Below are 21,976 nucleotides of genomic sequence, written 5' to 3' on the forward strand. Positions count from 1 at the left end.
TTTTTTAATTAAATTATTCAACTTTTGAATTTGAGTATTAAAAATGAAATAAACTATCTTCAAAGAAAAATATTCATTATACGATACAAAAATTTGATATTTTTAGAAAAGAATACTCGCTTTATATGCATTGAGTAATAAATTGAATTTTTTTTAGTACATTACATACACCAATTACTTTTTTGATTCATGAAAATTAAACTCAAGTGTAAAAAATTTTTACAACATTCACACACTCTACTCAATCAACTAGTTAGATTATTATACAAATCACTTAAAATAAATAGTATATAACCACTTAAAATAAATAATATATAATTGAATCTTATAGTTTAAAGATAAATTTTTTAGTTTTATACTTATAATTTTTAATCTTTTTAATATTTATCATTATTTTTAAGAGTTTATGTTTTCTAGAACCTCTAATATAGAGTAACTTTTATAAAAATAAATTTGACTTTAATTCAAAAAGTAAAATTAATATATCTATCACATCAATATAGAAATCACATTATAAAAAACAAAAAAAAAATCTATCTTAATCTATAATAATTAATATATATATATCTATATAAATATAAAGAATAAAAAATATATATTTTAAATTGTAGAAACTAAAATAAAATAAATAATATTATAAAATTAAAAAATATTTTAACCTTAAAAGTATAAGTAATATATAACTTAAGTAATGTATAAAGAAACAAAATTGTTTTAAATTCGATCGATAATATTTTAGTTTATTTTTGTATATTAATAAATAATTGAGACATTATATGAATTTAAAAGGGTGGGGGATGAAAAGAGAAGAGATAAAGGAGAGCGTGGGAGAGAATTGAGGGGAAAAAGAAAATGAATATGACGACGACGACGACGACGACGAGTGTGTTAGACATGTATGGCATCGTTGCGGCTGTTGTTGTGTTCCTTATATTGTTGCTTTGGCAGCGTAACAGATTGTTCTTTGCTGCATCTCCATCTCCATCTCCATCCACTTCCTTTTTCGTCTCCGATTCTATCACTTCAAACTCCAGGTCTTAAATAAATTCCACTCTAATCTAATCATCTTATGCTGTAGCTCTTTATTCATATTTTCATTTTACAATCCAACTTACTTTATAGTGTAATTGAGGCTGTTTCGTTTGGGGCTTTGAATAATACCGGCGAAATTAGGAATTTAGAATTTATGGTTTTCTAGCCTTGCACTTTTACCAAAGGTTTCGAGTTGGATTCCTGAACTTGCATAGCTTTAGGATCACTCATCTTCCTCCTTGTGTCGTTTTCAAACCTTACATTCTCAAGTGCAGAATATGTTATTTGTTGAGTTTGTTCTGGGATTGGATTCTTCCTTGATCAATTGCTCCCCTAGAAGATAAGGACTTAGGGAGTAAGGCTTCTCTTCAGAAACAGTAACATTCATGTAGGGTGATATCATTTGTACTCTTTTGGGTGGAAGAATAGCCTTCAAAGACGCATTCTAGATCCCTTGGATTTACTTTCCTCTTGTTGTCACTGTAAATATGGAAAAAGACACGTACCCAAAAATTCCAGAAATGAGGTTGTTCCTAGTATGTATGTCAGGTTAGATTTTGGCTGAAACAGTAATTTCAAGAAGATATCCATTTTTCCTCATTGTTCTTCCATTTTGTTGTGGTATATTTACGCAAGATGACTCATGTATACTGTCCTCTATCGAAAGAATGGCAAAAGGGTTAGTTGAAATAATACTTGGAATTGTTTGGCCTAAGTCTCTTGATGACCCCTCAAGCTGGATACATTTGACTTGTAATATTAGCTTGAGGGGGAGTGTTGAGATTATTCTTAAGATTATGTGATATGCTGAGGTTATGCTTGATATAAGCTGAGATTGTGTTAGAATATTTGTTGTAAAATTTTCCTTTTATTAACTGCACATAATTAGGTTAGAATAGTTTGCTGATCATGTGATGTTTTTTCCTCAATATTAAGAACCCTTGTGTACATTGTTTTCTATATTATTGATTGGTTGACAGGCTCACTCTCAAGCAAGATTTTACCCAAATATTTGTGTCTTGTCTCGAAACAAGTATAAATAAGGCCTTAACGTAAACATAAGGAACACGGATTGCTTGCTATTGTATTGAAATTTTTTTTCCTCTTGATGGTTTACCTTTTTTCTCTAATTATACATGGATTATTAAAGTAATGGTCTGTTATATTTCAACAGTTTCTGGCCTTGATTTAGAATTCCTGATCAGTAGTTTTGATGCATTTGTTTGCTTAGAAGGATGCAAGGAGTCATTCAAGGTGAAAAATAGAATTGTAATTGTAAATCAGAAACATTTGATAATCTAGTACTTAATTCTCGTATAAGGTTTTGGAATCTTAACTACGGTGCTTTTTTGAAAGCTCAATTTTGGATTTAAGAAAAAGCTTCAGCACTGAAGATGTTTTGATGATTCTGTGACACATACCAAGATTATAGTTACGTGAAGTATTGAAAGAATTAAGCGCATAGAAGGCTGCATTGTAAATTCAGCAGCTAATTTTTTTAAAGTAATTAAGTGATATTACTTTGCTTTTAATGTTACTAGCAAATATTTCCCTTTTGATTCACATTCAGTCCAGCACTTTAAAGTGAGGATTTTTCAAGCATACATGATAGAACTTTCAGTGCTATTATTTTTATCACTGAAAAGTTTAGCATTGAATTTCAGTTTAAACAGACATACCCAGATGCCCTAATGCTTTGAGTCATATTCATAGTTGTTTCTGTGGTTATTAGCTAGTGTTGAGGCAGGTGTATAAGATGATTTGATGATGTGGAAGTTTTTTGTCTACTCTTGCAGAACCTCAAATTTTGTGACAGATGCTGATTTGAAATTTTTAATGGAGATTTTGGATGAGAAGCTCAATGAGAGTGATAAATGGGAGGATGTTCTGGATAGAAGGATTGATCATCTATGCTACAATGTGAAATGCTGCAAGCCTAAGGTTACTAATTTGATTTTTAAACTGGATTCAGACTTGAATTGATATGGGTTTTCTGGGAATGTGAAAACATAACTTGTTTGTTTTAATTATAATAAAGTGATTCTTTTCATAAATGTTGTGTGCCCGTTGTCTGAAGTTTATGAAGCTTTAATTGTTATATAATGAATAAAGCATCTCTGTGTTTTGGCCTTTTCTCTCTCACACATTGTGCAGGAATGCCCAGGTACAGACATAAGTGCAGAGTTAAACCATCTCTGATTTGAGCATGAAAAACTATTGACTATAAATTTCTACTTCTCTTGCCCAAATCATTTTTTCTGTTAAATGATATTAATGTCAGGAGGTTCCATCTAGTTCTTGTTCCGTTCTTCCAGTGTGTAATCTTAATTTTGATAGCTTCTAATTCAGTAACTTCTATAATATGCATATTTAACATAGTGGTTTTGAAAATAATCTATAAACTACCTAGTTTTTTCTCCACTGATTTTGCAGAATGGTCCCCTGAGATATGTGAGCAAGACTGTGTTCAATAATATTTCATCTGAGATGCTAAGAAACTTCTACATGGATAATGATTACAGAAAGCAGTGGGATAAAACACTGGTTGAGCATAATCAACTGCAGGTGGACAAATCTGATGGTACTGAAGTTGGTCAGACAATTAAAAAGTTCCCTTTTCTAAAGCCTAGAGAATATGTGTTAGCTTGGAAGTTGTGGGAGGGAAGTGATAAAACATTTTACTGTTTTATGAAGGTAATACACCAATCATGGTTTTTTACATAGTAATAATGTGAATAATTGCTTTTGTCTACTTATTAGAGTTAAACTGTTAATGCACTTTGTTATGCCCCATATATCCGTGAATTGTGGTTGCGTTAATATATATTTTTGTTGCAGCTATATCTCTCCCTTCCTCTGTTTCTTCATTTTTTCCCCTATCATTTGAGAGGAAGATTCTATGTAGGAAAAAACAATGACGATAAAGTTCTTAGATTTAGAAACTATATTTGTTAAGAAATTAGAGATTCAGATTGTAACTCACAGGACACTGTTGTTTGCATGTTGTTAAGATCATAGTAGTCAATAGCGGCCGCAGCGGCCGCTATCGCGGCGCTCCGGAGCGGAGCGGCCTCACCCCGCAATCTCGCTGCTGTCGCGTGGCGGATTTGTGTAGCGGCCGGAGCGGCCGCGTCGGAGGAGGAGCGGAGCGGCACAAATTGCGGAATCGCGGGCACGATTTCGACTTACCCTTCATTAAGGGTAAGTCAGTCTTTTCAATGGGGCTTTGTTTGCCCTAAGTCTCCCTTTCCCTCTCGCGATTTCAATTGTCGCAGCCCTCTCTCGTCTCTCCCTCTCAGATTGTTTCTTCTTCTCTGGCGATCGTGCGTGCAGCTCCGACGAACTCCGGCTCCGACGCACCTCCGTCGCCACGCGCCTTCAGCTCCGACGCGCCTCCCCGTCCGACGCGCCTCCAGCTCCGACGTGGCCGCAAGCTCCGACGCGCCTCCCTTAGTTCGTCTTCTCCTTCGAGTATTCTCTCCTTTATGTACATTGCAACATAATTTGTTTTTTAATTTTTTATTAAATTATTATAATTTTTTTAATTTTTGATTAAATTTAATTCAACAAATTTTATTTTTAAATTCTGATTAAATTTAATTCAACAAATTTTATTTTTAGTTTCTGATTAAATTTAATTCAGCAAATTTTATTTTTAATTTCTAATTAAATTTAATTCAGTAAATTTTATTTTTAATTTCTGATTAAATTTAATTCAGCTGATTTTATTTTTAATTTCTGATTAAATTTAATTCAGAAAATTTTATTTTTAATTTCAGAAAATTGTATTTTTAATTTTTGATTAAATTTAATTTATCAGATTTGTTTTCTGATTAAATATAATTCAACAACAACAACAACAACAACCAAGCCTTTATCCCACTAGGTGGGGTCGGCTATATGGATCAAACGACGCCATAGGGATCTATCATAAATCATCTCTCTTGATAAGGCATTGATCTCCATGTCCTTTAGCACTGTTTCCCCTATAGTTTTCCGAGGCCTTCCTCTCCTTCTAGCTCCAACAGTAGTCTCCATTTCATCGACCCTCCTCACCGGTGCGTCAGCCGGTCTCCTCCACACATGCCCAAACCATCTAAGACGGGACTCAACCAACTTCTCCACAATAAGTGCAACCCCCACACTTTCTCGGATGCATTCATTTCTAATCCGATCTTTTATCGTGTGTCCGCACATCCACCGTAACATCCTCATCTCGGCTACATGAAGTTTATTCTCGTGTTGCCCCTTTGCGGCCCAACACTCGGTCCCATATAATATAGCCGGCCTAACAGCAGTACGGTAGAACTTTCCTTTAAGCTTAAGAGGCACCTTTTTATCACATAGCACCCTGGACGCCCTCCTCCATTTCAGCCAACCCGCTTGGATCCTATGATGCACATCGCCTTCCAACTCTGCATCTTGCTGAACAATAGATCCCAAATACTTAAACCTTGGGACTTTTGTTATTGCTTGCTCTCCAATCTTCACCTCCTGAATTGCCCTTGTGTTCCGCATGCTAAACTTACCCTCCATATATTCCGTCTTACTTCGGCTTATCCGCAAGCCATGTTCTTCCAGGGCTTGTCTCCATCTTTCGATCTTCTCATTTATCTCTTCCCTAGAGTCTCCCGTAAGAACAATATCATCGGCAAAAAGCATGCATCGGGGCACTGGCTCTTGGACATGCTCAGTAAGCGCGTCCATAACTAGTGTAAAAAGGTAAGGACTTAAAGTAGACCCCTGATGAAGTCCTATGGTAATAGGAAAATCCTCAGACACCCCACTCTGTGTTCTCACGCTAGTCTTGGCCCCTTCATACATGTCTTTAATCGCCCTGATATAAGCAATACGCACCCCTTTCTTCTCTAGTGCCTCCCACAATACTTGTCGAGGTACTCTATCATAGGCCTTCTCCAGGTCTACGAACACCATGTGTAAATCCTTTTGTTGTGTCCGATATTGCTCCATCAATCGTCGTAGTAAATATATTGCCTCCATAGTCGATCTCCCTGGCATAAAACCAAATTGGTTCTCCGTAACTTGTGTCTCTTGTCTTAACCTTCGCTCAATCACCCTCTCCCAAAGTTTCATAGTATGGCTCATAAGCTTAATCCCTCTATAGTTTGCAAAATCTTGAATATCCCCCTTGTTCTTATAAATAGGGATTAAGGTACTCCTACGCCATTCTGATTCTATTTAATATATATAAATTAATATTAAAATAGCGGTTATCCCGCTCCGCGTCATCCCGCTATCCCAGTTTTAGGGTCGACCGCTCCGCGCCGCTATCCGGGATTGACTACTATGGTTAAGATATTCTATGATATTCTAAGATATAGTTTAGATATATTAGTTTATCTTCCTGATTTATAGTTTATCTTAATCCCAAAACTTTAGGGATTGTTTCTGTTACATGTCTATTTATTTGATTGTACCCATCAATTCAGATTAATAAGAAATTATTCATATTCAAGTTGGTACCAGAGCATTCTGGTCCAGGAACCCTAATCCAGGTGCCAACATCTAGGGTTTTCGACTTTTGTTAGCGGTTGCCGGAGTTGACGCCGCCTGCGTATTCAGAGGTCGCCGATCGGCCTCTCCGTCGCGAGCCACCTCCAGCCAGTGTCTCACGCGCGGTTTTTGTTGAGGAAGCTCGTCGGCGCATGGGGTTCACGCGCTGCCCTTCAGGCCTCCGTTTGCAACGCTTTTCACTCCATTGGACTCGTCGGCCCTCCCTCTTCTCCTTTTGACCCTTTTCAGGTTGTGGGTCACACTCTAGGTGGTCTATTGGTGGTCGTTTGGTTGCTGCCTCGGAGTTTCGTGGTCGTTTGGTTGCTGTCTCAAAGTTCCGTGGTTGTTCGGTTGCTGCCTCGAAGTTCAGTGGTCATTTGGTTGCTGCCTTAGTTCTGTTGTCGTTTGGTTGCTGCCTCGAAGTTTCGTGGTCATTTGGTTGTTGCCTTGGAGTTTTGTGGTCGTTTGGTTGTTGCCTTAGAGTTCCGTGGTCGTTTGGTTACTCCTCGGAGTTGTGGTTGATTGGTTGCTGTCTCGAAGGATTTTTGATTGAGTTTTTCTTTTGCTGTTTTTTCTCCTTTTTCTCTTCATGGAAGAGATTCCCAAGGAGAATCCAAAAATTGAATCTTCCTAAAGGGGGTTGGTCTCCTTTACCTTTTCTGGATCACCTACTATTACATCTGAAAAGTTGAATGGTAAAAATTATTTGGATTGGTCCATTGCTGTTGAGATGTGGTTTTTAGGCCAGGTTCTTTATGATCATCTTACTAAGAAGGCGTCCGAGGTTGATAAAGAGGTGAGAGATGAATGGCAGCGAATAGATTATCAACTTGTATCTCTATTATGACAGTCCATTGAGCCTAAATTAATGGTGCATTTCCGTCCGTACAAGACATGCTATGATATTTGGAAGAAGGCCCGAAATGTCTATGCCAATGATATCCAGAGATTGTATGAATCTGTTCGCGGTTTGGCAACCCTTCGTATGGTTGATAATAATTTGCCGATGTATTTGAATCATGCTCAATCCACTATTGATGAGCTCAAGCTAATGTTGGTTAGTGATGATCCTTAGCAAATATTAAACAAACTTGATAATATGTTTATGGTGTTTATCCTTCAAGGCCTTCACAAAGATTACGGATCTGTTCGAGATCAAATTTTGACAAATCCTGTCATTCCTACAGTGGAAGAGCTCATAGATCAATTGATTCGGGTCCCTTCATCGGAGACAGATCCTGACACAAAATCTGAGTCCTCTTCTTTTATCTCTAGTACAGCTAACCGTGGAAGTTGAGGGCGTGGTCAAGGTCGTGGTAAAAGGGGTAGAGGAAACCTCCATTGTACCTACTGTCAGAGAGATGGACATACACGAGACAGGTGTTATTCCTTGCATGGCTTTCCGAGTAAGACAAGTAATGTGGCTCAATCCCTGACTTCGGCTCTAGAGCCCAAGATTGAATCTGAGGGCAATCATCCAATCTCATTATCTGTCGATGATTACAAAGAGTATCTTCAATTGAAGGCAGCTCAACAAGCCCCTTCTTCTGTCACTGTTGCTCACACTGGTAATTCTACAGTCTGTCTCTCTCATTCTACGTCTATTGGACCTTGGGTTTTGGACTCCGGTGCTTCTGATCACCTAACTGGTAATGTCTCCCTTTTCCCTAGCCTATCATCACCTAAAACTCCACATCATATCACTCTTGCAGATGGGTCAAAAGTCCAAGCCACTAGTATTGGCCAAATATCACCTATCCCTTCACTACCATTAAAATTTGTTTTACTAGTTCCTGGATGTCCATTTAATTTGATTTCTATAAGTAAGTTGACTCGGTCACTGAATTGTGTCATAACCTTCACTTCTGATTCTTTCTTGATACAAGACCGGAGTACGGGACAGACGATTGGAGTCAAATTTGAATCACATGGTCTCTACTACCTTCAGCTTTCTACCTCTACCATATGTGCATCTGTTGAGTCTCCTAGTTTAATCCATCGTCGCCTGGGTCATCTAAGCTTGAATAAATTAAAGAAAATGGTACGTCTTCTCTCACGGTTGGAGTCCTTAGAGTGTGAGTCGTGTCAATTAGGGAAGCATGTTAGAACTTCTTTTCCTAATAATACTAATAGTTGAGTTGTGTCTCCTTTTGATGTCATTCATTCTGATGTTTGGGGTCCTAGTCGTGTTCCTTCTCTTTTAGGGCATAGGTATTGCGTCACCTTTATTGATGATTTTTCTAGATGTACTTGGATATTTTTAATGAAAAATCGTTATGAGTTATTCAATATTTTTCAAAGTTTTTATTCGGAGATCAAAACTCAATTTGACAAAGTAATTCGGATTTTACGAAGTGACAATGCTAAAGAATATTTTTAAGATTGCTTTAAATCATTTATGACTTCCCATGGCATTCTGCAGCAATCTAATTGCCCTCATACACGTCAACAAAATGGTGTAGCTGAGCGAAAACATAGACATATTGTGGACACTGCTCGTACTCTTTTATTGAATACCAATGCACCCCCAAAGTTATGGGGCGATGCTATACTTACTGCAGGGTATTTAATATATCAAATGCTATCCTCTGTCTTTAATGATCAAGTACCTCATTCCCTATTATACCCATTGGATCCCCTTACTCTATTCATCCTCGTGTCTTTGGTTGTAATTATTTTGTCCATGATCTTTTCTCAGGACGTGCTAAGTTGTTTGCTCGAGCTATCAAATGTGTGTTCTTAGGATATTCCCGTGTTCAAAAGGGGTACCGCTGTTACTCTCCTGCTATGCATCGGTTTTACACTAGTGCAGATGTCATTTTCTTTGATAATACACCATATTTTGTTGCTACAAATGTCTCTCCGGTTGACTCAGATCTCCTTTCTCAGGTATTGCCTATTCCTCATTTTGATCCTGGTGTGCCTCCTACACCTACTACTTTAGTGGCACCAGAGATTCCTCCCACACCATCAGGGTTTGGCCGTCCTCTACACCGATTTAGGATAACTTCTGAGCATCGGTCACATACTGTTGTTCCTCCCAGTGCTTCTACAATTGAGCCATGGGATTCTGCCCCTGCTCTGGTCTCCTCACCTACTCCGGCCCCATCTACCTTAGTTGGCTTGCCCATTGCTCTTTGTAAAGGTAGCCGTTCTACTTGTAATCCTCATCCTATTTATAACTTTCTTTCATACCATCGTTTGTCTCCTATCTATTATGCTTTTGTCTCAACTATTTCTTCTGTTGCCATTCCCAAGACAGTGCATAAGGCATTAACCCATCCAAGATGGCGACAAGCAATGATTGATGAGAAGACAGCTTTAGATTCCAACCACACTTGGGTACTTGTCTCACCTCCGCTTGGGAAATCTGTTGTTGGTTGTCAGTGGGTCTTTAATGTTAAAGTGGGCCTTGATGGATAGGTGGATAGATTGAAAGCCCGTCTTGTGGATAGATTGAAAGCCCGTCTTGTGGCTAAGGGATACACGCAAGTATATGGTTTGGACTATAGTGACACTTTCTCTCTAGTTGCGAAGATGGCCTCAGTTCATCTCTTCTTAGCTGTTAGATATAATTTTATCTTATAGTTTTTATCTTATAGTTTTTATCTTATGGGCCTAGGCCCACTACTTTGTATTTAAACACATCTTGTGCTTTGCAATACACAAGGAATATGTTCTCTCCATTCACCATTACTCTCAACATGGTATCTAGAGCCTAATCCTTGACCTCCCGGTGGACCCACTGTTCATGGACCCACTGTTCATCGGTGCCCGGAGAACGTGTCTCATTCCGTTTTCCAACTACCCACCCTTTCGTGTCTCCTTCCGGCAATTTTTTTCCTATTTTTTTAAGGGTTTTTTCTTCGCTGCCGCGGTCGTCCGCCGCCGCTGCCGCCGCCTTTCCGACCGGCGACCCTCCCACCCAACTCGCCTTCCTCCGGCGAACCCAACGCCGCCAGTCGCGTGGCAAACGGAGGCCGCACGCGCCCCCACGCTCTGGTTCCGTGCTCGCGCAGTTTCTCTCTCCTCTCCGTCGGCTGCCGCGCGTGGCGGCGTGTCCGACGACTTTTCCGGCGGCGATCACCGGCGCCGGACTCGCCCAGACCCCCTCTACCCAGATCTGTGATTTGTTTTGTGATCGGCCATCGTTTGTCCCGGATCTCTTCCTTCTCGGGCCGTTTTTCTCTCTCCTGTTGCTGTTTCTCTCTCCTGTTACAGTATCTATGGCTTCCTCTTCTGCTGATCGGCCTGACTCTGCTATTTTCACTAATTATGTCAATGTCCCTCTTTCCATTGACAAGTTAGATGGCACCAATTATGATACTTGGGCTTCGGATATCAAACTTTGGCTTAAGGGACAGGATTATGTTGCTCACCTTACCCAAACAGCTGCTTCTCTTGATGAGAAGGATCGTCCTCGTTGGTTGAAAATTGACGCTCAAATTTGTAGTGTCCTTAAGTTGACTATTCATCCCTCCTTAAAGCAAATTTTTCGTGCCTATGAGACATGTGTTGATGTATGGGAACAAGCCCGAGTGTTATACACCAATGATACTCAACGTCTCTATGACGTGTGTCAAAACCTCCAGAATATCATCTCCCCACGACGTCTTGATGGCTCCATGGCTGAGTATTTGGGCAAAGTTCATGGCCTCCTACATGACTTCAATGAACTTTTGCCTCCTGCTGACACTCCTGCCAAGGAACTAGAGCAACGCCAAACATTCTTTATGTTGATGGCATTGTATGGGCTTCCTGATGAGTACTCTTCCATTCGTGATCAGATTTTGGGATCTCTGACCGTGCCTACCTTGAACTCGGCTTGGTCCACTCTGTTGCGTGTGCCCTGCAAGTTTTCCCCTGACATACCTTCTTCAGCTCCCACTAGCGACTCCTCTGCTTTGGTTTCTCAACGTGATGATCGTCAGCGTTCTCGCAAACCGGGCAATGGTCGTCCCAAGTGTGATCACTGTCACAAACTGGGCCACACAATTGACCGTTGCTATGTCTTACATGGTCGTCCCCCTCGCCCTACTACTGCTGTTGCCCACACTGCCTCTCCTGTCTCTACTGCATCTAGTGCTACCCCCTCTGATAGTTCTGGCTCTGGGCCCCCAGCTCTCTTCAATGACTTCCTTAAATGGTATGAAGAACGTCAAGCTTCCAATTCCACTGCTTCTGTTGCGCACACAGGTCCTTCGTTTGTTGGTCTCACTCACTCCACCTCTCTTGGCCCTTGGGTCCTAGATTCTGGTGCAACCGATCATATTTCTAGTAATCGGTCTCTTTTCTCATCTCTTTTTACCTCTGCTTCTTTACCCTCTATCACTATGGCTAATGGTTCTCGCGCCACATCTCATGGTGTTGGTACTGTCCACCTTTCTCCTTCTCTCTCCATTGACAATGTCCTTTATGTCCCAGAGTCTCCCTTTAATCTATTATCCCTTAGTCGTCTTACTCGCTCTCTTGATTGTCTTATCTCTTTTACTAAAGATTCTGTTTTCTTACAGGACCGGAGTTCGGGACGGATGATTGGCACCGGATGTGAGTCTCATGGCCTTTATCACCTACGCACCTCTGCTCCTGTTGGTTTGGTGGCAGATTCCCCTTCCCTCATCCATGCTCAATTAGGTCATCCTAGCCTTGCCAAGCTTCAACAACTTGTACCACGTCTGTCTAAGTTGTCTCATTTGTCGTGTGAGTCGTGTCAATTAGGCAAACATAGTCGTAGTTCTTTTTCTCCGAGTGTCCCCAACCGAGCGTTGTCTCCTTTTGCTTTAGTTCATTCTGATATTTGGGGGCCGAGTCGGGTCAAGTCCACTTTAGGATTTCAGTATTTTGTCACTTTTATTGATGATTACTCTCGATGTACTTGGTTATTTTTAATGAAATCTCGTTCCGAATTATTTCCCATATTTCAATCCTTTTATAATGAAATTCAAACTCAATTTGGTGTTTCTATTCGTACTTTTCGTAGTGATAATGCTCGTGAATACCTCTCTCACTCCTTTAAAGCCTTCATGGCTTCCCATGGCATTCTTCATCAGACTTCTTGTGCATATACCCCTCAACAAAATGGGGTGGCTGAGCGTAAAAATAGACACCTAATTGAGACCACTCGCACCCTCTTACTTCATGGTAACGTTCCTCAACCTTTTTGGGGTGATGCTGTCCTCACTGCTTGCTACCTCATCAATTGAATGCCATCTACTGTCCTCAACAACCAAATACCTCACTCTATTTTATTTCCCACTCAACCTCTCCACCGTCTACCACCTCGCGTCTTTGGATCTACATGTTTTGTCCATAATCACAGTCCTGGTCTTGACAAACTATCCGCTCGGTCTCACAAATGTGTCTTTTTAGGGTATCCTAGGTCTCAAAAAGGGTATAAATGTTTCTCACCCTCCCTTCGTCGCTACTTAATTTCAGCTGATGTCACCTTTCTTGAGTCTTCCCTCTACTTTTCATCTTCTTCCTCTTCTCCTACACCTGTCATTGCCCCTTCACCCTTACCTCTTATTTTTGATACTCCTCCTGTGTCTGCTATGTCACCCGACCCCCCACCTCCGCCTCCGCCTCCACTTCAAGTTTATCATCGTCGACAACGCTCTAGCCTTCCCATTGGACTCCCACCCGACTCTACTTTGGTGCCACCTCCTTCGTCTCCTCCGGCCCCACCACTTGAGTCTGACCTCCCTATTGCCCTCCGGAAAGGTAATCGTTCTACTCGTAATCCTTCTCCTCATTATATTACTCTGAGTTATAACCGGTTATCCCCCTCCCAATATACTTGTCTCTCTTCTCTTTCCTCTGTGTCTATTCCTAAAAATGTAGGTGATGCCTTGGCCCACCCTGGTTGGAGACAAGCCATGCTTGATGAACTGTGTGCTCTTCAGAACAATGGTACTTGGGATCTTGTTTCTTTGCCTCCTGGGAAGTCTGTGGTTGGATGTCGATGGATCTTCATAGTCAAGGTTGGTCCTGATGGCACCATTGATCGACTCAAAGCTCGTTTGGTCGCCAAAGGTTATACTCAAATTTTTGGATTAGACTATGGTGACACTTTCTCCCCTGTTGCCAAGATGACCTCTGTCAGATTATTCTTAGCCATGGCTGCTCTTCGCCGTTGGCCTCTCTATCAACTGGATGTTAAAAATGCCTTTCTTCATGGGGATTTGCTTGAGGAAATTTATATGGAGCAACCTCCTGGGTTTGTTGCTCAGGGGGAGTCTTCCGGTTTGGTATGTCGTCTCCGCAAATCACTTTATGGTCTTAAGCAGTCTCCAAGGGCATGGTTTGGTAGATTCAGTACTGTAGTCCAACAGTTTGGTATGACTCGAAGCGAAGCTGATCATTCGGTATTTTATCAACATTCCCCTGCTGGGTGTATCTACTTGATAGTGTATGTTGATGATATTGTTCTTACCGGTAGTGATCATCATGACATTTCTCAGATAAAACATCTTTGCCATCACTTTCAGACAAAAGACCTTGGTAAACTTTGGTATTTCTTGGGGATTGAGGTAGCGCAATCTACAGATGGAATTGTAATATCTCAAAGAAAGTATGCATTGGATATTTTAGAGGAAACTGGGCTAATGAATTCCAAGCCCATTGATACACCTATGGATCCTAATACCAAACTTCTACCGAGTCAGGGGGAGCCTTTCTCAGATCCCGAGAGATACAGAAGACTGGTTGGAAAATTGAATTATCTCACAGTAACTCGTCCTGACATCTCTTTTGCGGTTAGTGTGGTGAGTCAATTTCTCAATTCTCCATGTGCAGGACATTGGAATGCAGTCATCCGCATTCTGAAGTATATCAAAGGTGCTCTAGGAAAAGGTTTATTATATGGCTACAACAATCATACCCAAGTTGTGGGATACTCAGATGCAGATTGGGCAGACTCTCCCTCTGACAGGAGATCCACCTCAGGTTATTGTGTCTTTATTGGCGATAACTTGATTTCGTGGAAAAGTAAGAAGCAGAATGTAGTGGCAAGATCTAGTGCAGAAGCAGAATACCGTACCATGGCCTCTGCTACGTGTGAGCTTATTTGGCTCAAACAGTTGCTTAAAGAACTGAGATTTGGCGAAGTTACACAAATGACTCTCATATGTGATAACCAAGCTGCCCTTCATATTGCCTCAAATCCAGTATTTCACGAGAGGACCAAACACATTGAGATAGATTGTCACTTCATTTGTGAGAAGATTTTATCTGGGGACATTACTACTCAGTTTGTTAACTCTACTGATCAGTTGGCAGATGTCTTCACCAAATCATTACGGGGTCCTAGGATTGATTATATTTGTAACAAGCTTGGTGCATATGATCTATATACACCAGCTTGAGGGGGAGTGTTAGATATAATTTTATGTTATAGTTTTTATCTTATGGGCCTAGGCCCACTACTTTGTATTTAAACACATCTTGTGCTTTGCAATACACAAGGAATATGTTCTCTCCATTCACCATTACTCTCAACATTAGCCATGGCTGCTATGAGGCATTGACCTTTGTTTCAATTAGACATCAAGAATGCCTTCTTACATGGTGATTTGGAGGAAGAGATTTATATGGAGCAACCTCCTGGGTTTGTTGCTCAAGGGAGGTCTGGTCTTTTGTGTAAATTATAGAAGTCCTTGTATGGCCTCAAACAATCACCTCGCGCTTGGTTTGGTCGGTTTAAGCAAAGTTATACAAGAATTTGGAATGATCCCCTGCGAGGCAGGCGACTCTGTCTTCTTTAGACACTCACTGACACAATGATTTGTATGTCTTGTGGTTTATGTAGATGATATTGTGATTACAGGTGATGATCAGGAGGGCATCAAGGCTCTGAAGCAACATTTATTTAAACACTTTCAATTTTCAAACTAAAGATTTAGGTCCCCTGCGTTATTTCCTTGTGAGGTCGCTCAGTCAAAGTCCGGTATTGCTATTTCTCAGAGAAAATGTACGCTTGACATTCTAGAAGAGACCGGACTTATAGATTGTAAGCCAGTTGACACTCCCATGGATCCCAATGTGAAGCTTATGCCTAATCAAGGGGAGCCTTATCCTGACCCAGGGAGATATCAGAGATTAGTGGGAAAATTGAGTTATCTCACCATGACCATACCTGATATATCCTTTCTCGTCAGTGTTGGTAGTCAGTTTCTTAACTCTCCCTATGAGAGTCATTGGCATGCGGTTCTTCGGATCCTTAGATACATCAAAAGATCACTAGGAAAGGGACTTGTTTACAATGATAGAGGACATACAGACATTGTTGGATATTCAGATGCAGATTGGGCAGGTGATGCAAGTGATAGACGATCAACATCAGGCTATTGGGTCTTCATGGGTGGTAATCTTGTCTCATGGAAGAGTAAAAAGCAAAGTGTTGTTGCACGATCAAGTACAGAAACAGAATATCATGCTATGGCTCACACCACATGTGTGCTCCTGTGGATAAAATTCTTAATTCAAGAGTTGCAGTTTTGCAAGGTTGGTCATATGGAACTAACTTGTGATAACCAATCAGCTTTATACCTCTCCTCTAATCCAGTTTTTCATAAGAGAACAAAGCATATAGAGGTTGTCTGCCATTTCATCAGAGAAAAGATCCTCTCCGATATCATCAAGACCTCCTCAATTTGCTCCAAGGATCAACTTGCAAATATCTTTACTAAATCTTTACGAGGTCCTAGGATAGCATATATATGTAACAAGCTAGATGCATATGATATATATGCTCCAGCTTGAGGGGGACCGTTAAGGTATTCTATGATATTCTGAGATATAGTTTAGATATATTAGTTTATCTTCCTAATTTATAGTTTATCTTAATCCCAAAACTTTAGGAATTGTTTTTGTTACATGTCTATTTATTTGATTGTACCCATCAATTCAGATTAAGAAGTTATTCATATTCAAGTCATGTAATACTATCCATTAGTAATTATCAATATCTTTGCCTATTTGGAGATTTATTTGTTGGGATTTGTACTCTATAATATATACTGACATGTAACATCAAATTATTCCGGTTTCTCGTTGTATACATTTAAATAGAAGCTGTTAACCAGTGCCAGCCCTGCATACTTGTTTTGGTAGAAAGTTTTTTGGTATGCCTTGTCACTATTGGCAAACAGTTCAGCATGTCTAATGCATCCCTTTTCTCTCATTATAGACATCCCTATTTGTGGAAGAATGTGGTAATTTGGGAGATTTCTTGCAAATGTATTTGAGGATGCATACAAAGAATTGTTTTTATTTGTTATAGCGAACTGGTGTTCTCTTTTCTATGCAATGATTATTCTCTTCTCATTTTAATCATGAAACTTGTTAGGAATGTGAACATCCTTTGACACCACGACAGAAAAAGTATGTACGAGTTGAGTACTACAGATCTGGCTGGCGAATAAGAGAAGGTAGGTTATTTATTCCAAGTTTTTTTTCATTAAACAATGAAACATTTTTTTTCCTTGGTGGTGGGGGTGGCAACTTTTCCTTTTTTTAATGTTGTTGGAAAGTATAATATAATAAACCTACTCTACGTTCAAAGTTGCCTAGATTCATTGCAACTTAGGAAATAGAGTTAGAATTATTAACCTAATTTTGTGTATTCATTTTTCTATGTAATTCTCTATGTAAGTTGTTAGGTTGAGTGTGTTTTTTACTCAAGCAATTTCCTCATATACTCGATTATTTTTCCCTTCGTTAAATGTTGTGGAGTATAATTATTGTAATTGTTAGAATTTAATTTTTTATCTTTAATTAGCATGTACAGATTCACATGCTATTGATAACTAAAACTCTTGTCTCGAGGTTGCTAACTTAAATGTGATAAAGTTTATATATATGAGTGATGTCTTTCATTTAGTAATCACCATATTAGAAATAAATTATTTTTTAGTTTCCTTCTTTTAAATCTTTCTAGTTTTCAAGTTGGTACTAGAGCTCCCAATCTTGGGGAGTTGTAAGACTATTGGATTACCCATGGAACCAAATTAAATCACTGATGATGGTAAAGAAAGCCCAAGGGTGGAAAAATCCCAGTAACGAAGACTTGTGGGAAAGGTCATTTATCCATCCCACGTTAGACCTGATCTGGCATATGCAATGATTGTGGTTAGTCACTTCATGTACGATCTAAGGGAGAAACACTTTCAAATTGTAAATAGAATATTCAGTATTTAAATGTCACTTTGGGAAGAGGTCTTCTATTAAGAAGAGTCTATCTATGATAATATATACAAGATCATAGTTGTGAATTGCACATGATAGTACTGGGATTGTGGGTTATCGGGTTAGAGTGACCACCCTGCCACTCTGTCAGGATCCAATTGCAAGGTATGGGACTCTAGTCTCATAAAAAATATGAGATTCTAGTGAGTGAAGAATGTATAAGGCCTTTGGCTCTCCAACTACAATTGGCTTTTGTGGTGTGCTTCTCCCAAGGTTCTTATCAATTGGTATTCAGTGCCTTCCACCATGTCTTCCAACTGCAAACGGGTAGCGTGGGTGGTGATGCCAGCATTGCAGTGTTTGTCCAGGACTAGTCAAAGGGGCTAATGCATAACCAGTCCAATTGGGATGTTATGATTCAATTGCAAGGTATGAGATGTGAGTCCCACATTAGAAATATGAGATTCTTGTATGGGGTTTGTAAGGCATTGGGCTCTCCAATTACAATAGCTAGCTTTGTGGTGTGGTTTTCCCAAGGTTCTTATGACACTCCTTGTATGGCATGTTTTGCAGCCATTTTCAAAGTCAAGTCAACAGCAGGTGGAGCTGTTGAGGGTGATTTTCAGTCAAGCAATTTTCTCAATTATTTTCTTCTTAATAATCCTGACAAAAATGGTGGAGATCTCTTTATTCCATGTCATTTAATGTACTAAGTTGAATATATACCATCACAATCTATTTAACTCTGCACATTTATTTGGAGTTTGATACTGTTGAAAATCTTTCTTTGCATTTGCACCCAGTGGTATTTTTGTGCCCCCTCTTAATTTATATTTCATTGCCTCAACAATGAGTTAATGATTTATAGCTCTGAAAAGACTGTTTTATGACTGGCATTTATAATAATTACAGTACCTGGTAGTAATGCCTGTGAGATCACAATGTTTCATCAAGAAGATGCTGGTTTAAATATAGAGATGGCTAAGCTGGCTTTCCGCAAGGGCATATGGAACTATGTTTGCAAGATGGATAATGCACTTAGAAGATACTCTGATTTAAGCTATCGTTTATCAAGTTCAGTTACCACTTCAGTCAATTTAATGCAGAAGGTTAGTGCTGTTAGTTTCTCATATAATCATTTAATTTCTTTCCTGATTGGATTGCTGGTTCCTTTTATCATAATTTCCAGAACGTTGCTTGATGGAAGATTTGACTTAAACTTCAAATTGGTTCTTGATGACAAATTATAACATTGTTGACCTATTAAATAATTCCTACGATGTGATAGGTTCCTACTGATGGTTTAATTTTAAAGTCAACTCTAACCGGGACAAAAATGAAAAGATTTATAAAATCATGCACTTATTTTCAGGATGATGAGGAAGTATGTTTCTTCAGGAGTTAAATTTTTGGGTAGTGACATTGTTTATGATATTATTCTCGTCAACTTAGTGGTACCATTCGCAGGTTTCTATTGGCAGCTATATTGCGTCATTTTAGGTTTAGTTGAGCTTCAATTTCCTATCTTTACACCCAGTTCTTTGGGCATATTAATGTTTTTTTTTCTTATTAGAGTTGAATGTAGCTTTTCTTCCAAGTCCCAGTAGGTTTGTTTCTTGGGGGGAACCATACATTTCTGTCAGCTCTTCTGCAGTAACCAATTTTATCTTTGGATGCAATTAATGTCTCAAAACTTAGCAAATGGTAGGTTAATAGTTCTTGATGCATTCTGGGATCCCTAGCAGTATGAGAATAACGGTTATTCTCTATCACTTGTCAATGAAGCAATTTTGTCTTTTTGTCTTCTGCCTTTCTTTTTCCCCTAATACAGCACTGATTGGCTCGGATATCAATTTCTTAATTTCCCACATTAAAATATCCCTAATTTTAAAGTTTAAACAAAGTGATATTACTTTCTTTTTACGTTCTACATCACTCAATACATTTATCCTGTATTTTATTCTGAAAGAGATACTGTTTTCTTTCAATTCAAGTGCAGGGAAACCATAGGATTTCATTTAAATTAAATTAGTTTTATGGACTGGATGCAGCTCAAGCCATGGAAATTTTGTAGTAAAATATACGGGGAGAACATATTAGATTTTATATTTTATGGGAACATGATATCAGGTTGTATCGGATAAAGCCATTAATTTGATTTGAATCATCGAGTCATTTTTGGCAAAAGTAATGTAGGTAGTGTCTTCTCAGAAGTCGTGAGTGAAATTCATTCAAATATTAGAACTAGCTGGTAATGGCCATGTAGCTTAATGGCATCTCATGGTCACGCATCCGTGTTCAAGGTGGGGTTTTTTATCGCATCATTTTCCCAATGAGATGGAATATACAAACAACAATTTATATATCTTTTTTCTTTTGGTCTATCTCTTTTTGTTATCACATTTCATACTTCTCTTTCTTTTCTCTTTCTCTCTTAGTTGCGGAATTCAAAGTAGGCAAGTGTGTGATTAATAATCCCTTCCCTTGTGTGTACAGGTACCTGATTGCTTGGACCCTATCACGAACAACGTATCTCCAGCACATCCTACTGTCTTCCATGATCAAATTACTGATGAACCTCGACTGCGTATGTTCCGAAGGCCATCAAGAAAATTGGTAGCCAATAGTTTGCTGCTTCTTGGGGGTGCTATTTGCTTGTCTCGTGGTCACTCTAGCCTAGGTGCTAAAGTTGCCATGGCATACATCTTAACAAAACTTGGTAAGCGTGGTGCTAGATCAAACCAAGTCAAACAGACTTGAATGTAAGATTGATTCTATTTTAATATTAACATTGATCACCAATGTAAAAATTGAATAATCAAGACTATATATAACCTTATATAATGTGAATAATCCTTACAATATAGATTATTTAGACTTTCATAAATTCTATTATAGTACGCTAGCGTGTTTGAATGAAAAATTTTAGAAATTTAAAGAATATGAATTATTTTAATTTTAATTTTTCTCGTTCTTTAATATATATTTTTAATATTTTGTATGAATAAGTCAATTTAAAAAATATTTTTTTTAATATTTTGTATGAATAAGTCAATTTAAATTTTTAAAATTTTTAATTCTCAGTTTAGATAGATCAACTTAATTTCTACCATAGATAAAACTAAATTCTTATGTTTAATTTTATAAAATTAAATATTAATCAATTTTATAAAACTAATAGTTTTAAAAATTATTTAGATAATATTTAATAATTTAAAAATAATTTTAAATATTCAATAATTAAAAAAATATATATTATGTCAACCTTAAAAGAGAGAAGAGGGTAGTAGGGGAAAATAGAGAAAGAATTTCAAAATCTTATATTTTTTTGAGAATTTAAAATTTCACATTTTAAAAATTTTCACAAATAATTAAATTTCAATTTCTTTTATAAATTCTTCAATAAAATAAAATATTTTACACTAAAGCATTTGAATTTTTAAAAAAAATTAAATTACATTATTAAAATTCTCGATTCAAATGCATTATTATGTCTATTCGCGCAAGATATTTGATTTAAGATACATTTTATATAATAATAAATATAATAAAAGTGAAAATGCATTTAAAATATATTTCACACATAATTGTTACACATAGGAATGGCAAAATGGACCGGGCCGGGCCGGCCCACCAATGTAAAACGAGTTGGGGATGTTGGCCCGCCCAGCCTAAGGACTGGCTAGTGGGTTGGCGGGCCAGCCCGCATACAAAAAAAATGAAAAAAAAAATATTTTATGTTCAAATAAAAAAATTTGCTACAAATAAATAAATATAATCATATGAAATTAAAAATACATACATATTGTACATAATATATGTTCAACAAAAGCAAATTATAAACTTAGAACAAAATCAAATAGAAATTAGTCCATTTACACCAAAAATCAAAACCAAATTATAACCTTACAAATTACTTATAAACTAAATTTTTTGATAGTCCACAAAACAAGTTCAAATACAATTAATTAACTTTGAATTTTTATTTTAAGAATATTAGAAGCTCTCTTGGAAGAAGTTGTCTCTACTTTTTTTTATCATCTTCATCCTCATCTTCTACATCAAAATAAAATAAACATAAAAATAATTAAATTAAAAAAAAATATGCGGGCCGGCGGGTTGTAGCGGGTCGGCCCGCTATTTGGCCCGACGGGTTGCCGGGGTTGACAGGGCGAGCTTAACGGGTTGGCGGGTTGAAATGATGAGCCCGACCCGCAGGCCACGACCCACTTTACCATCCCTAGTT

The 21,976-nt window shown here is 38.3% G+C and overlaps 1 protein-coding gene across 1 annotated transcript; it reads left to right on the forward strand.

The window, feature by feature from the left end:
- The first annotated feature begins 791 nt into the window (after window positions 1–791).
- LOC109807671 (uncharacterized) lies at window positions 792–20,617 on the forward strand. Its single transcript, XM_020370247.3, has 6 exons — window positions 792–1,034; window positions 2,829–2,973; window positions 3,466–3,726; window positions 16,892–16,973; window positions 18,643–18,839; window positions 20,227–20,617. Exons 1-6 carry the CDS (start codon window positions 853–855, stop codon window positions 20,488–20,490), a joined length of 1,131 nt encoding a protein of 376 aa, XP_020225836.2. The 5' UTR covers window positions 792–852; the 3' UTR covers window positions 20,491–20,617.
- Window positions 20,618–21,976: the final 1,359 nt, after the last annotated feature.

The sequence above is a fragment of the Cajanus cajan genome, chromosome 5, assembly GCF_000230855.2.
Source record: "Cajanus cajan strain Asha chromosome 5, NIPB_CcT2T_4, whole genome shotgun sequence".
Taxonomy (NCBI): Eukaryota; Viridiplantae; Streptophyta; class Magnoliopsida; order Fabales; family Fabaceae; genus Cajanus; species Cajanus cajan.

Coding starts and splice junctions, on each gene's coding strand:
- LOC109807671 (XM_020370247.3), top strand. CDS start 853: ATGAATATGACGACGACGACGACGACGACGAGTGTGTTAGACATGTAT. Junction 2,974..3,465: donor TGAAATGCTGCAAGCCTAAG/GTTACTAATTTG, acceptor CTGATTTTGCAG/AATGGTCCCCTGAGATATGT. Junction 3,727..16,891: donor CATTTTACTGTTTTATGAAG/GTAATACACCAA, acceptor GAAACTTGTTAG/GAATGTGAACATCCTTTGAC.